The sequence below is a fragment of the Cajanus cajan genome, chromosome 1 (assembly GCF_000230855.2).
Source record: "Cajanus cajan strain Asha chromosome 1, NIPB_CcT2T_4, whole genome shotgun sequence".
In the NCBI taxonomy this organism is placed as follows: domain Eukaryota; kingdom Viridiplantae; phylum Streptophyta; class Magnoliopsida; order Fabales; family Fabaceae; genus Cajanus; species Cajanus cajan.
In genome coordinates this window covers 90,805,154-90,821,905 of record NC_138517.1, presented here as the reverse complement: position 1 = coordinate 90,821,905, position 16,752 = coordinate 90,805,154, and the positions used below count along the sequence as shown (strand labels likewise).

Sequence of the window (16,752 nt, the reverse complement as noted above, 5' to 3'; positions counted from 1 at the left end):
CTCATTCTCAAATCTAGTTTTAAAGCTCATTTTTGTTAAGAGACAAACAAATAATGTAGCAAACAATTAGTATGTTTACCCCAAAAAACTTTTTTTTTTTTTTAGTTATTCTTATAGAGCGAAATGAACAAAATGACGTAGAATTACATGGACACCCATTAACCAAATCATCACTCTACACTTTTCTACTAACATCACATATACTCTTTCAAAGGAAATTTAGAAGGAATGAGAACACCCTTATTTTCTAGGGATAAAAAAATTATTCAAGTTAATGATGTTTTTATATATATAAATTAAAATAACAACACAGAACTAACATAGTTATATAAACTATTTTTTAACGAAAGTATTTTTTAGCTGATTTTAAAAAAAGTTTTATAATTCAAGCACTCAACAAATACCAATACCTTTTCTTCACTTAATTTTATTAAACTAAAATATAGTATAAATATTTTTACATTTTCATCTAATAAATAATAATAAATTACCGTATCGTAAAATAATTATTTTTTTTTACCACAAATATTATTAGAAATGCATGTATGAATATTGTTTTTCTTTGAAAAAAAAAAGAAAAAGAAAAAGAAAAAGACCGTTATATATATATGCGAGTCTCCGTTCCATCCCCAAAGTTTTTGAAATAAAAGTAGAAGCGGTGTGGTTGGCGCCCTGCAAACTTAGCCCTCATTTCTTCTTCTTCGATTCACTGAACTCCAACTTCTCTCTCTTCTTCCCATGGCTTCTCCCTCCGAATCATCTCTCATTTCCAAGCTCCAGTCCTCCGATTCCACCGGCATCCACGCCCAAGTCTCCGACTACCTCCGCCCCCTCGCGGATCTCAAACCATCAAAGAAGCCAAGCCACGACCAAACCCTAATTCGATCACTCGCCAAGCGATTCCTCTCCTTCCTCAACGCCTCCCTATCCATCCTCCCCAAACGCCTCCCCGAGGTCGCCAACTCCCACCACGCCGTCTCGCTCCACGAACTGCTCCAAGTCTACAGGCTCTGCCTCCGCTGCCTCGACGCCGTCGCCTCGCAGTTGGCTTCCAAGCCCTTCTCCGTCGAGTTCCAGAGGCTTCGCCTCATGCACTGCCTCGAGTCTTGCGCCCTGCTCCACGAAGCCCAGGCCGAGGGTTTTGCGGTTTTGGAGAAGCTTCGGTCGCCCAAGAGGAAGGGTAGGATTCTCCCTGAGATAGATAAGGGCGATGGAGATGGTGGAGATTTGTGCAAGTTGGTAGTTGAGGTTGTAGCCAGCCTCGTGAGGTGCGCTTCCGCGGGTTTGGCTAAAGAGGATGGCCATTTCAGGAAGGTGCTTCAGTTGGTGGAGGAAGTAACCCCTTGGCTTAGGTACCTCCATGTTTATTGTTGCTGCGTCTAATTTCAGTATTTTGCTTCTTTCTGTGTGCGCGTAACTGTTGCTATAGCTTAGCCTGTGAATGCGTGGGCTCTTAGTTTACTGTGAGAACCACTGCACTGCACTTGTACCCCTTCTTAATTAGCTAGAGTTAGACAGTATCCAGCTTAGTACTTGGTTTTCCTAGCAGTCAAATAATTGTTTTAGGGGCTTGTCTTGATAAAGTTTTTCATAAGTACTTCTTTCTAGAGGCATGATTTGCTAAATTTCTCCATAAGTACTTCTAGGACAAGCAAATCGGAAAGAAAAACGAATTGAGCATCTCTTGTTTTCACATTTAATTTTTCCTTCTTATTTTCTTCTCTAGAAGTGCTTATGGAAGTCTATCTAAACAGGCTCTAGATCATTTGGTCTAGTGTATCTTGAAACTCTATAAATATAGAGTTCCTCATTCGTACATGTTCAACATTTTGGAAAGGTTTTAATGTTTTTAGTCCCTGAACTTTTGTCAATTTTCATTTATTCCCTGAATAAATTTTATTTGATTTTAGTCTTTGAAATTTTTATCCATGAACAAATCTTTTTGATGCTAGGGACCAAAATATTAACAGGAGACAAAGTTCAAGGACTAAAAGTAAAAATTGGCAAAAGTTCAAGGATTAAAATTAGTAAAAAAAACTCAGGGACTATAAACAAAAATTGATGAAAGTTGAGAGACTAAAAACATATTTAATTCTTTTGGAAATTAATAATTCTCTCAGATTACCTCATTGTACTTTCTCATTTTGTTTCACTTTTGGTTTTTTTTTACTAGTGATTTTCAATAGTGGGCAGATGATCAATGTTATCAAAGGAGTATGATCCCTTGCATGAAGAAGCTACTGCTTGTCTCAATCATTTGTTTCCTTTGGTGGTTGTCTTAAAATTCTGATTTGTATTTTCAAATGCTCCGAAAGAGTTTTTGTTTGGGTTTTAGTGCTTTCTTATTTTGCCACACCTACCTTTTTGTATCCCTTACACTGGTGTAAGATATTAAATTGCCTATTTATACAACTTAATTCAGGAGATTGGATTCCAATTCGTATGAGAAGTTGCACAAGATGTTAGTAATTCATATGGGTAAGTGCACTTTAAATTTATTGGGGAGGACGACATGTGCCGATAGGGATTTAGTGACATTGTTTTGCTGTATGACGTTGACTGAGTATGTGAAATCTCCAATCAAAGATCAAGTCTACAAGGTATTGCAGTACTGTAAACTTTTGCATATACGCATCAATTATTTTTTTACTTGCCATCTTGATGAAATTTTAAATGCAGATTGCCTACAGGATATGCTCCTCATTGTTCACAATGCGGGATGATAATTCCCTGTTTATCATGGATATACTGGATTGCATAGTTCGTGAGTGCAAGGTGCCCATTACCATATAATCTACTCAGGGTGCTAAATACTCCATCATTTTTATATTACATATATTTAGATGATTTACTAGCTTAATTTATTCAATTTTTTCTTGTTTTTTTGAGCAGGACCATATTAAGTTATTAGTTTGTTTTCCATCTAAATATTAAAGTTGGTGTTTTCTTGTTGAAGCACTTGATTCTTTTATTTATCAATTATATTTATCCTTTCAGGTTGAGGAGGGAAATACTGGAACAGAGTTTGTTGAACTTGTATATTACTGTGCAAATAAATGCCAAACTGCTAATGCAAGTTTTTGTTGTACGTTTGCTGCATATTTGAACAAAATAGCAGAACATTTCAAACAGGTATTTTTCTATAAAGCTTTTCTAGTGTATGCTTTTCATTTCTGCCGCTATTTTCCACATTTTGTATTCCACTTTGATTGAAGTAGCTGGGCAGGTTATGACACCCATTAATTCAATACTGAGGCTTTATGCTGCTGGGTTGCTCCTTGTTAGTTGTAATTTAAGGTTCAGAACTGGAGATCTTGCATCCTCTGCAAAATTTGAGTGTTTGCTCGGAACTTTACTTGAAAATGAGAAAATACTACAGAGTTCACCCCTATTGCTTGGTACCTTGCATATTTGCAGCAGAAGTAATTGTAAGCCGTCCAGTGTGGAAGAGCAATGTTTTGATAGTCACTCATGCACACTATCAGATTTTGATTGCAAGGCTTCTATGACTTATCTGCCAGTTTACTTAGATGCATTGAGATTTCTATGCCAACCACTTGCTAAATCAATTAATTCAGAAAGGAAACAGTTAGTTACCGAAGTGGATGATGCTTCTTCCATGCCTATGCTGTCCACTGTCCAAGATGCATTCCATATCCTTTGTCATCTTATTCTTTCTAGTACAAGGTATATCCAGTGAAATGTGAATCTGCTCTCTTTTAGACTATAATTTTCTTTTTGTGGTATTAAGTTTTGTAGAGCTTATTTTTTTGTCATTTGGTTTATATATAAGATAAGATATCTCAACAAGGTTGAAAGGTGAACCTATTTATTTCATATTTTGTTGTTTTGCGTGATAATATTTAAATTTCTCTTCTTACTGGCTGCAGCTTTATGACTAAAACCAATGGAGATGGATTTGATGAAAAGAGTAAAACAGTGCTCAATGTAGTTGTAGCAGCCTTCACTCTTTCCATCAGAACCAATCTTAAAGTCCAGGTTCTTCCTGTTACCATGAAATGCTCATATTTCAACTATAATTTTTTCCCTGCTAAATAATAAATTATTGAATTTCTGAACTATTAACAGAAAGTCAGAATGTTATTGGATTTTGTATTTTTAAAACTAATTATTTTTTTGTCTCTGTTTCAGGAGAGCAAACAAGTAATTATGCAGATCATTGCTAGCAAATGGATTGAAACAGAAGAACTAAAATACATAATTGCTTCTCTCTACAATATTGCTGTAGTTTTGTACAGAAACAGGCAACCAAAAAAGGTATTCCATTACCTTTTTTGTTGTTGAAATATTCTATTTAATATAATATATCAGAGACTTGAATTTGCTTTATGAGATGTTTTCACAAGCAATTCATGTGCTCGTGATCACGTATTTGGAAAAACAATATTATACCAGAACCTTTATCTCTTGATAGAAGCTTTTAGCTGTCAGTAAGAGAATTGGAGTATAGATATAACAATTCCTTGAATCTTGTTTGATTCAGTGTTAAACTTAAACAACCATTTTAGCTTGAAAGCTTCAGAATCTCAGATATTTACTTTGGGTCCATGAGTTGGATTTTTAACTCTACCATGGCAGGTTTAAAAGGCCACTAGGGTTGAAATGAGTCAAAACAACTTGTTAAATGGCGATGCCATGGTGGAATGGTGTGGTGGATTTTTTGCCAACCACCATAGGCCGCAATGGCATGCTATGGAATTTGTGTAGGAAGGCCTGCTATGGTGGCACCATAGGCTGCAATTGCAGGTTTATATGGTGGAATTTTGACCTTATTCTATCCACCATTGATAACACTCATTGTAAGGTGCACTCCTACTTTGAGCTGAATCAATGTAATATTTGCTAGGACCCAAAATAGTTTTCAATTTTTCATAGTTCCAAAGAATAAAAATGCTGCAATTAGTAATGAAGAATGGTTGAAAAGTGTTCTATCTAAAAGGAAGCATACATAAACTGAATTAAAGAACCTTCAGTCGTGTAAGATTGCTATTTTCTTACCATTGATTGAGTCTGTAAAATTAAAGGAATGCAAATATTTAGGTCATGGATGAAGAATGAGAATGTGAGAGTTGTACACTTGTACCTGAACATAAATAATAAGAATGTCACATCTTTTGTTTCACTGCTTTACTTTTGTTTCTCTTTGACGTATCATTGCAGGCTTCAAAGGTGCTAAACTTGTGTTGTAAAGCTTCATGGCTCTGTATTAAATATCATTGTGGTGATTTGTCAGAAGGTGCTTTGAAAGAATTTGTAATGGAAGCTTACACCAGAAGTGCCCTTCTTTTAGATATTCTATATGATGTCAACAATCTAAAGATAAACAAAAAAATGATAGAGATCCTTAAAAACTGGTCCACTGCTAATGACTTGTTTGAGAGGCTTCCAGCGCCTATACCCGTAGTAAAGCAGTGGGTAAAGGTAACATTTTGAAACATTTAGTTTTTTAAGTATTTGGTAGGTTTACTGTTTCTGTTTAAGTTTACATCTTCAGTCTCACTGATTGTTGTATGGTATGGCAGATAGAATGTAAACGTGCTACGCAGGTGGATGAGAAAATTGATTCTCTTACCTTGTATTGCTTGCTGTCATCTTCTACAGAATTTTCAAAGAGGAATATTGGCATGATCTTGGAGCAGGTTCAGCCTCTTTGTGAATATTTCCTTTGGATAGAAATTTCATTACATTTTTGCTGCCATTTAAATTTTATATGTATTGGTCCTGTTTGTTAATTGTGTATATTTTATTTGTTCTTAATGCCTGTTTAGGAGCTTTCTGCATATGAGGAAATGGGTTTTAAATACCCAGAATTATGTCAGGAAATGCAAATGAAAATAACAGGTATTCTCCTGCAAGATATATATGTCATGCCAGATAGTCGTTTTCAAAAGGCACAAATCCTAGTGAGAAAAGGAAAGGCAATTAGGTTTAGTGGCAAAGGTGGTCTAAGGAACTGCATTCAGTGTCTGTCAGAGGCAATAACTATTATGGTAAGCTGCCCAGTTCTTCATGGGTTTCCCTCAAATTTTTTAACCCTATTATCTGTATAGCATTTTATGTTGGGGTCCTTGGGGATGTATATGCCACTAATATGAAGTAATTCCTCTTCAACAGAAGGAAATTACTGGTGAGATGTGTGCTGATAATTATCCCATTGATCATCAATTGTGTTTGGCATATTGCTTGCGTGCAATATGTACATTGGAAGCCGAGGCTCATTCAAAGGTATTAAACATATATTGATAAGTTTCATTGTCTTTAAATTGTTTTATTTTCTTTTTGAGTTTCCTTGTTAACTCTTAGCTTGGTTTCCCTTATGGATATGTTGAGGGATTGGGCAGCTTCACACTATTAATGTTTTTTCCCTCTCTCTTTTAATGTTTTCTTGTTATTGTAAAGGATATTTTTTATCCTCCTAAATCTTTGTAAATTATCTTCTTTTTATCTTAATCAATTTCTTCTTTTATTAAAAAGTTATCTTGGTTTTGTCATTAAGCAGCAAATCTTTGAAGATGTCAAGGCTGCTTTGGATCTATGGTCGAACATTTCTCATCTTAATCACTTTAGAGAGGAAGATTGTTCTGCATCATCTGACAACATAATGATTCTACTCTATAACATAGTTGATTTATTACAATTGAAGGTCCGTTTTCCTTCTATAATCATTTTGTTTTCTGTAGTTTCTATGTAAGATTTATTGTAACAGTTTCTTAGTTTTGATGGCATATATTCAGGGTTTCATGGAACTGTTCAATGATTCATATCAACTGCTGATTAAAATGTTCAAATGGAAGAATGTCCCAACTGAGAAGTGGTTGACCTTAATGTGGGAAAGTAAAAGGCTTAGTCACGCCCTTTGTGTTTCACCTATAAATGAGGAGTTTGTCATGAATTCATTGGATGAGTTTAGCGAACTTTCAAATATTGATTTCTGGATACGTTATCTTGAGGGAAATCAATCATCATCGGTAGGGTTTCAGCAGAACTTTTCTTTCTTGTTTGCTGGTTCTCATGCGAATTCTTGCAGTCATGGGAACTCTTTTCAAACAGACATCACAATTGATGAAGTTCAAAAAGCAGCACTCAATCTAATTTCAAACGTAAGCTTATTTTGATTCAGAACTTATCATACTTTCTTTTATGCAAAATGATCACTCTGTTTGTTAATCTTCTCCTAGGTTCCTGTCCCAAGTTGTTCCATGTTTCTTGCTGGGTGTCTTTTTTATGATTTGTGCCCACGACTTGTTGCAAATGGACAGTTGATAGAGGTAAGTAGCATTGGTTCTGATTAAAAATCGTATATTACTGATCATCAGTCTCTTAACTTCTAAACTAAAGACAAGTGCTATTTGAAGCATGTTTTGTGTTTGTCAAGTGCTACTGTTTTGTGGGAGAGATTGCAAATTTGCAATACTGGTGAATTGGTGATTAATTTTTAATTCATGTGGTTTTCTTGTTTCTAACTAAAAACGGTTAGGACTTTTGGACTAGTTTACGCAGAGACGAAAATAAGAATGTTAAAAATCATGGTGTCCATGGACTTCATTATGTCCTAATACTTTTGTTTTTTTTTTTTCAATTTTCTCCTTGGCCTATTCCCATTTTATATGTATGCAACCAAACAGACCTTAATTCTTTAAAAACATCAAAATTTGGAACATCAAAATTATGTCTATTGGCTGTGGGAATATGTTGTCTTTTAATCCAAATTGATCTTTCCTTCATGAAAGGTATCTTGTTTCCATACAAGTCACACTTAATTCATTTGTTGTTGGTTTGTTGTTTGTAATAGATAGGATATGATAGGATCAACTGTCAATTAAATTTAAATGAATGTTAAGGTAGCGATCGAAGATAAAAGGGTAATACCTCAATACATGTTGAAAGCCCCAGCTAGGGCCAATGGTGCTTACAAAAGACCTACCAATGAAAGACATTTTAGTAATTTTTTTAAAAAAATTTATGTCCTTTTCATCTTGCATTGTTTCTCATCTTATAGTATTTTTTTCTCAAACTCGTTAGGCTCTTTCATCTGCAAAAGAAGCTCACAGATTACATGCCAAACTCTTCCAAAGGAAATTTACACATAATATTCAGCAGCAGAATCAAGAGCACAATGTAATGGTTGATTTCTCAAAGAATCTTTTGGATGGTGTTGATAATATTGGACTGAACTTAACAGTTGCCAGGGAAGTTTTGCTATTTGATTCTATATCATGGGACTTGAAAGATAATTATCTTAGTGCCTGGAAAGTTATGCAATGTTATCTCGAGAGCACTCTTCAGGTTTTGATTTCTATCCCATAATCCTCATATACAAAAATAAATATGTTCAGGCGAGGCCAGTCATGCACCATTTTTCAATTTCTTTTTCACTTGCAGGTAGGAATCATCCATGAAATGATTGGAGATGGAGCTGAGGCTGAAACCTATCTCCAATGGGGGAAAGCCATATCCTTGTCACTAAAGCTGCCTTTGTTTACAATTGCTTTCTCCTCCTCTTTAGGTATAACAGTTACTTTTAGCCTATTCTCCTTGCTTGGATTGTTAAGTTTCCATTCTCGGATTGTTATGAAATTGATTTGCCATTTTTGTGGTGTGTTATACTAGGAAAACTGTATATTAAGAAAAGACTTTGGGATTTAGCAGAAAAGGAACTCCAAAGTGCTGAACAGATTTTAAAGGATAGCAGCAAACCATTTTGTTGCTCAAAATGTAAACTGAAGCTCGAAGTTACTCTGTATGAGTATCTTGGAGATATATGTCAAAGTAAATTTGACACTTGTGATGGGGATATATCTGAAGAGACTGCCAAAAATTGGTATACATTAGCTCTTGATAAACTAAATCTTTCTGAGTGGAAAAATCCTCTTAGCTGTCCAGAAGATGGCAGGGATGGAACTGCAACAGACATAAAGTGTCCTGCTGGTAAGACTTGTACTTGCTTTATAATGAATGAAGCAGGTGAAAATGTGATGGAATCAATGAAATCAAGGCAAGAAACTGAGATTGGGGCAAAACAAAATCGGAAGACTAAAAGTTCTGCAAGGGTTTTACCAAAGGAACCAAACTTAAAAGTTGAGAACAAATCAAGGTTAACTCGTTCTAGATATCGATCTTCAGAGAACCAAGATACAAGCATGAACAATAAGTTAGAAGTCCATGTAAGTCTGAAGGGGAATCATGCTTCTGATCCATCTCATATGCTAAGTCAGAATGGGCCAATTTTGAACAAGATAGGTTGTTCCTTTGCTTCAATGTGTGGGATAACTTGTGATTTCTCGAAAATGAGGTGTTGGTACTGTCTTCCAACTGAAGTTGTAAAATCTGGATTACTAAATGATTTTATTAATTTTAAATGGGAGTTTGTCCGGAGGCAACTTTCGATGAAGCTACTCAGTCGATTAGGTATGAGTGCCCTTTCATATTTTCTGCTCTTGCCTCTGTTCCTGAGAAAATACAAGTGTTATTCAGTGGACATCTATGGCTGGTTCTTCTCACTTTTTTTTTTCAAGCTATTTTTCATTTACATGTCATTGTTTTTTGAATAAGTTAAACTTGAGAATTGTTTTTCACAAATTCTGACAATGCACGTTTTTTTATGTTACCAGTTCTAGAGGTATATATTTGCACCCTTTGGAAGTGAGATGAAATTAATTTCTTGCTGTATTTGCTGTTGCTTTTGTGGACTTTCTTAAATATAATTGTTGGACTTTCTTAACGATTGAGTTAGTATGAATCATCATGAGCTGAACGATAACAGGCAGAAGTAATTTCTTTCTTAGCATAGACCATAACTTCACTTGATTAGTGGTTGATTCAATAACTAGCTTGCTACTAAATTTGCGGGTATTGTTGCCAGGCACTTTGCACTCAAGTTGGCTCGTAACTTGCTTTAGATTATAAAACTTTCTTTCTTACTCGTTCTGGGTCTTGTATTTATTTATGGGATTAAGTTGTTTGCGTTAATTTTCTAATCTGTTTCTTTACAGTGAAATGCTATGCTTATCCCAGTCTAATAGACGAGACACGTAAAATTCTTCTGAGAAGCATATCAATTCTGGTCAGCAGAAGCCCATTCTACCACACATTTTCATCTATTCCTCTAGATTATTTTCATCATTCGGTTGCCCGGGAGATCCCGGGAGATGTATTTACTATTGAACGTGCAGAAATAGTTCATGACATATGCTGGTATTCTTTGAAGAGTTATCATTCCAATTTTGCGAGGTATTTGTACCAACTTGCTTGTTTCATACATTGTACTTTTTTTTTCTTTTCACGAGAATACAAATTTATATGGATATATGCATGTCCAAAGTGTGCTTATCATTAACTCCTCAGATAATTATGATGTAGTCATGACTTACTAACTGAAAATTAATCAATTTCACACATATTAAGATGTGCTTTCTTAAAATGTGCCTGCTTAAAAAGGAGTACCCTCTAGATCAATAAGGAAATCTTAATTATAAGGTTCCTTCTGTTGAAATTGTTGTTTGAGGTATTATATGGAATGTTCTTCATCCCCCCTCCTGCTTCTTCCTGCTTGTTTTCACTGTTAATTGTCTCTGACATTCTATTTGCACATATTGTGCCCGGAAAAAGATCCTGTATGTAAAATAGTTGATGAGAAATAAACATTTCTCATCAACTATTTCTTCAAGCAAACCTTTATCAAATTGTCGTTCTTCAGTTTTTGCTATATTATGGTGTGATCCCAAAACATTGTTTCCCAAGGGTTATATTTATAATATCATAGTTATAGATTTTTTGCATTTTGGTTTTGGCTTACAGGAACATTTTCTGTAATCTGTCTTTCTTCAAGTTTGAAGACCTGGCTTCTTGGCTGATGGTAGCCTTTGTACTGTCTCGTGAGGTTCCTGCAATTTTTCAAAAGGTCATTTTTCTCTATCTTTGTGCTAATATTGTATGACAAACTGATTCATTTAATTGGGTATAGTTTCATGACTATGAACACTTAATCATTTTCTTGGTGGTAGATTTATAGTATTGCATATAACTTGTCTTCACAGTTTTTGAAACGGGAAATAAAATTGAATCCTTGAACTTCTAGTACGCTTTGCCCTTTTATACTGTTTAAATTTATTGCAGCTGAAATCCACATTCCATATATATAATACTCTACTATCTATCTACTTTCATGTTGATAATTGAAACTTAAGTAAAAGTTGCTAATACAGAGATTGTATACAATATCCAGTTTATAGAATTAAGGGAAGAGCAAAATTCAAGAACATCAAAACTTTGATATAACATATCATGATGTACTCTATTGCCTGTAAAGCACTCACTGTTTTATGGAGAACATATACTTGTAGAGCTGCTTAATCCTAATTCTCAGCCTTTTGATCTCTCTGTTATTTTTCTACCACCAATTGAGATGGTTATGACCTTAGTGTGCTGATGATACTGCAACAGGTTTCAAAATTACTTGCTGTGATGTGTGTAGTTTCTTCTTTGAATGAGCAATTTTCTCTGTCATCTCTCAGCAAAGCTTTAGCTGAAAATTACTGGTCTTCATATTTCCACCAAGCTTCAATTGGGACTCATCTTACTTATCAATTTCTTTCGCATCTAACTGGGAGAGGCAAGGTACAACCCTGTATTGATGTTGTAGGCATATCTTCATACTTATCAATATATAGAATTTTATCTATGGCTTCTAATATAAATATTGACTTCAGGAAAGAAGCACTGGTTGTTGGTTTGCCAATTGGGAAATCCTGAATTTTTGCAATACACTAGTACCTTTTTTATTTTCTTGTTTATTTCATTGTTTAATAGCCTGTTTGGTTACATGTTTTGCCAGAAAATTCTCATGTTTGTTACCCACGTCAAAGGAGAAGCTAAATGGACTGGCTTCTGATATTTCATGTTTTCCATACATGTTTTGGGATATTGTCACAGAGCCAATCACACATATGTAGCCTTTGACTTTGATGTTATAGGATGTGAACAATGACAGCAATCTTTTTTGAACTTTGGACCTTGTGCAAATTATGTAACCAAACACACATTTCCTAGGAGCTACTGCAATCCTTTTTTATTTTTTTGGAGTATCATGACAGTAATATTTGAACTTAGGACCTTATGCAAACTATTTAAACCTCCAACCAATGGGTTAACTGCGATTCTTTTTGACACCCCTCCATTTGTGCTTAGCAGAAACTGAAGTAGTACGTGTAGGATCTTTTGAGAACATTGTAATTCAAAATCATCCTTTCACTAGTAAATAGGATTTTAAAGTTCTTGCAAGGACAGCTCTGCCCATTTCTGACAAAAATTCAAAATGGACAGCTGGACTCCAACAACATCAAGTCAAAGTACAAGGCTGAAGAGTGAAGACAACTGGACTGATGCAAGAACCCATTTGGATTGTGTTTGGCCTCAGTGTAAACTAACTAGTAATATAATGGTCCAATGACAAGTAGACTAATTTACTTAGAGCAAATTCTTTCTCACATGTCTCCCAAAGCGAGATTTCTTATAATAGGCCTAATTCAACTCTACAAAGCTGATAAGGATTTCCAAAGTTCTATAAGCACTACTTAGGTGTTATCTCTAATTAATGTGGGATCTCAATCCCTGAGACCGGAGCAGTTTCATACTATGATGCTTCACTTAGCCTTTTTGGTCAGCCTCTTTGAAGGTAGCCCTTTTTGAGACATCGGCAGCTGCAATTAATGGCTAGGGGTTGACTGCAATTAAGGTGGCAGTTTGACAACATTTAACATAATGCAATAGCAATAGGTTGAAAACATGCATTTGACCCTACAATTATGTATTGCAGATCCATGCACATAATGCTGACTGTTAATACTAACATAAGTGTATGCAATTTCTCACTTCTTGTTCAACGTTGTATTCTGCCTTTTTGCTATGAGACAAGTGCAGTCCATCAAAGGTTAATAAAATAAGTTCAATTTCAGGGTTCATATGTTACTGGGTCTTCTTGCATCAGCGAGTGCACATTTGACTTACTCAGGTAGCAATTGTTCTTATTGCATTACATATAGCTAGTGAAGAATCAATTGGTATACAACCTGAAGAATGCTCTCAATGTCTTTTTTCCTTCCCGTTGCAGGCTTGTGCCTGATACCGCTGTAGATCTTGCAGAGTATGTGAAAAAGTATTTGGCTGGTCTTCCATCCACGACAATTATAAGTATAAGTTTGCTTGGACGCGATTATACTAGTTTACTACAGGAATTGTTATCTTATCCTACACGTGTTCAAGCTTGGATGCTGGTGTCAAGACTGAGTTTTAAGAACGAACCTGTTGTAGTGTTACTGCCAGTTGATTCTATTTTACAAGGTATTTAGCACCCCTAAGCACATGTGTTCAGCCTCTGATATAAGTGTTATGCTTGACCTTATGAATTTAACAAGGTAATTTGTAACTTTTTATTGCCAGCTTCGGATGAGGGTGAACTGAGTACTAGTTCATGCACTTTTTCTAATTGTGAGGAACATGGTGAAAAATGGCGTTGTCCATGGGGTTTTACAGTAGTTGATGATGTGGCTCCTGCATTCAAAACAATTTTAGAAGAAAACTACTTGTCATCAATATCTCCTTTGGAAGATACAACACAAAACAGGATGCTATGGTGGAAGCGGAGAAAAAACCTTGATCACTGTCTTGATAAATTACTGAGGTGCACTACCTCTTTGTGATTTCACAAGTCACTTTGTATTAACTTCTATTTAAGAATGTACTCCGCAAATTCTTAACCTTTTCCATAGTTGAACAGCATGTACTCAATGCAACACTTTATGCATTCTTTATTAAGGAACTCTAAGACTTTAAAAAAGCACCACACACAATGACATCATTGACTTAGGTATTAGTAGTTTTAATTTTTCATAAAACTAATTGTTAACTCTCCTTGTACTATTGTCATATCTTACCAGGAACCTTGAAGAGTCGTGGTTTGGTTCATGGAAATGCTTGCTTCTTGGAGAATGGTTGAACAGTAAAAATTTTGACTTGGTGCTTAAGAATCTTGTAAATGATTTAAGATCTAAATGCAAATTGGATGTCAATGAGGGTCTTCTTAAAGTTATTCTTGGTGGCTCCAAATATGTTTGTGATGGGAAAACATTGGCTTCACGACTATGCTCAAAGAAAGACTGCTACATTGCTAAAGTAGGCTATTGTGATGAATTAAGGAGGGGGATATTGTTAAATGCCGCGAAGGGATTTGGAATATCATCTGAGGTTGCTTTTGAACTATTAAGCGAGGCATTAAATGCGCTAGAAGTGGATGACTCTGTGAATAGAGAGCCTATAATTCTTGTGTTGGATTATGAGGTGCAGGTAAGTGAGTTGTTTGACTCTCACTATATGTAGTTATGGATTAATTTTAAGAATCAAGTTTTACTGTTTGGATGTTATATGGTACAGTAAATTAATAAAATGCTACTATGCTTTTAAATTCATTTCAACCTTCTATGCAAAAATGAGCATTGGTTTTTATTTCTTTCGTGTTTTATTAACCGACATGTATAATGTTTTGTGCTCTATAACTGACATTCAAAGCAGCAATATTTTTAGAAGATATAATCAAATTGTTTATTTCCAATTCTATAATTTCTAGATTGATTATCCTTTTAACGCATTTCGTAAGCTAAATTTGTGACTCTCACTTTTAAGGAAAATGATAGTAGCAAGGAAATGTGTTTTTGCTTATGTTTTCAAAACTATATTATGTATATATTCTAGCTTTAACCGGTCACCTAGTGTGTTATTTTAATATTCACTTCAATAACAAGCTCTACTACTGCGACAGATGCTTCCTTGGGAAAACTTGCCCATTCTGAGGAACCAGGAGGTTTATCGCATGCCTTCCGTGAGCTGCATTTCTGCTGTTCTTCATAAAGGCAGCAACCATAAGGAGCAAGAGGGAAGGAATTTAGTGCCCTTTCCTTTGATAGATCCACTGGATGCTTTTTATTTATTAAATCCAGATGGTGATCTCGGTTTAACTCAGATAGAATTTGAGAATTACTTTAGAGATCAAAACCTGGAGGTATTTTAGCAGTTTGAATTTGATAAGAATTCAAGGGGGGAAATATTACATATATTTTTATCCCTTCTAATTGTTTTATCTATACCTAGAGTGAATGATTATTTTTTCTTTTCTCATCTTGTTACTTTACAGGGAAAGGCCGGTTCGAGACCCACCATCAAAGAATTGGCTTCAGCATTGGAAAGTCACGACCTTTTCATATATTTTGGGCATGGAAGTGGTAAAATGTTTTAAATATATATTTATCATCCCGTGTCTGTGTGCTGTGTGGCTCCCTATATTTATATGGGTGACAAATGTGTTTTTACAGGAGCGCAGTACATTTCCAGGCATGAGATTCAGAAACTAGACAAATGTGCTGCTACGTTTCTGATGGGGTGCAGTAGTGGTTCATTGACCTTACCTGGTCAATATGCACCTCAAGGTATTCCCCTGTCGTATCTGCTGGCTGGTTCTCCAGCCGTGGTTGCCAATCTGTGGGATGTGACAGACAAGGATATAGATCGGTTTGGCAAGGCAATGCTTGATGCATGGTTGAAAGAAAGATCAGATATGCCAACGGAATGCTTGCAATGCAACTTATTGTCTGAAGAATTTGAGGCCTTGAAGTTGAAGGGCTGCAAGGGTAGGCCAAAGAGGAAGGCTCCACGGAAGAAATTACTAGAATTGACGGCTGATGAGAGTGAGTCACCTAAAAACTGTGGTCACAGACGCAAAATTGGAGCTTTTATGGGTCAGGCACGGGAAGTTTGCACTCTTCCTTTCTTGACTGGGGCGTCTCCAGTTTGTTATGGTGTTCCTACTGGAATTTGGAGGAAAAGGAATATTTAGCCTAAACCAGAACCAACCCAACAACTACTGTTGCTGTAGAGCTGCAGCCAAAAAGTTCATGTTCGCTGCTAGGCTCGATCCCATTTCGCATAGTCAGCTTACTAAACAAGAACCTTACAATAGCAACTTCCATTTTCTAATCTTTCATTTAATTTATTTTTTCTTGCCCCCCTGTTAAGGGGGCATGCAAACTGGGCCTTGCATGGGCTGTGTCCATTATTTGATGAAATAACACTTGTGTAAACCATTGTCACGAGAAGAGAAGAGAAGAGAAGAGAAGAGAAGAGACGAGGGCAAAGGAGAAAAACAGTTCAATTTGTATATATGATGGACGCTGTATACTCGATATACACATGATGGGTATTCCATTCAAAATTTTGTTTTCATTTAATTTTTAATTTTACGCTGGACATTCTAAATATATTTAAACAACAGTAATTATAAATATTAACATACAAGCGAAATTGCTATGCAATGTGTTACTACTAAATGAATACTACCTCCGTTTGGCTATGAAAAATAAAATCTATATATAAGCAAACAAATTCATTTTTTATTTTGGTCATAATTATATGTTTAACAAACATATGATTACTTTTAAATGTATTAACTGATGATTAATTTTTATATCAATAATTTATTATAAAATTATTAACGGGTTATTTAATTTTTTTATATATAAAATGCATGTATTTATTAGAGAATTAATATTATAAGTAATGTTTATTGGTCGGAAGAATTATTCTTTGACTTTTGATTAGTGTTACTACAACCAACACTTTAATTTTATGAGTATTTTTAGAATAAAATTTTAAATTATGACATTATTAATTATTTTTATAAAAATA

At 35.1% G+C, this 16,752-nt stretch overlaps 1 protein-coding gene across 5 annotated transcripts; it reads left to right on the top strand.

The window, feature by feature from the left end:
• Positions 1–625: 625 nt before the first annotated feature.
• ESP (separase) lies at positions 626–16,295 on the top strand. 5 transcript variants are annotated; one of them, XM_083067612.1, is made up of 28 exons: positions 1,213–1,352; positions 2,174–2,214; positions 2,423–2,600; positions 2,680–2,775; positions 2,998–3,132; positions 3,227–3,687; positions 3,891–3,999; positions 4,153–4,278; positions 5,182–5,442; positions 5,544–5,660; positions 5,790–6,011; positions 6,136–6,246; positions 6,518–6,664; positions 6,756–7,121; positions 7,200–7,289; positions 8,044–8,307; positions 8,404–8,527; positions 8,632–9,429; positions 10,014–10,251; positions 10,819–10,921; positions 11,464–11,637; positions 12,975–13,030; positions 13,130–13,359; positions 13,459–13,699; positions 13,956–14,361; positions 14,834–15,073; positions 15,206–15,293; positions 15,384–16,295. In XM_083067612.1, exons 2-28 carry the CDS (start codon positions 2,201–2,203, stop codon positions 15,902–15,904), a joined length of 5,916 nt encoding a protein of 1,971 aa, XP_082923738.1. In that variant the 5' UTR covers positions 1,213–1,352; positions 2,174–2,200; the 3' UTR covers positions 15,905–16,295. The 5 variants fall into 5 exon arrangements, with proteins under 5 accessions (XP_082923737.1, XP_082923736.1, XP_082923738.1 ...); XM_083067611.1 differs by lacking the exon at positions 2,174–2,214 and having other exon boundaries at positions 626–1,352; positions 6,521–6,664; XM_083067610.1 differs by lacking the exon at positions 2,174–2,214 and having other exon boundaries at positions 626–1,352.
• The last annotated feature ends 457 nt before the right edge of the window (positions 16,296–16,752 follow it).

What these genes read in the sequence shown, in the direction of transcription:
- ESP (XM_083067610.1), top strand. Translation starts at nt 739, where the DNA reads ATGGCTTCTCCCTCCGAATCATCTCTCATTTCCAAGCTCCAGTCCTCC. An exon ending in TATCATTCCAATTTTGCGAG is followed by an intron (nt 10,252 to 10,818) that starts GTATTTGTACCA and finishes TTTGGCTTACAG; the next exon opens with GAACATTTTCTGTAATCTGT. An exon ending in TGTTGGATTATGAGGTGCAG is followed by an intron (nt 14,362 to 14,833) that starts GTAAGTGAGTTG and finishes CTACTGCGACAG; the next exon opens with ATGCTTCCTTGGGAAAACTT.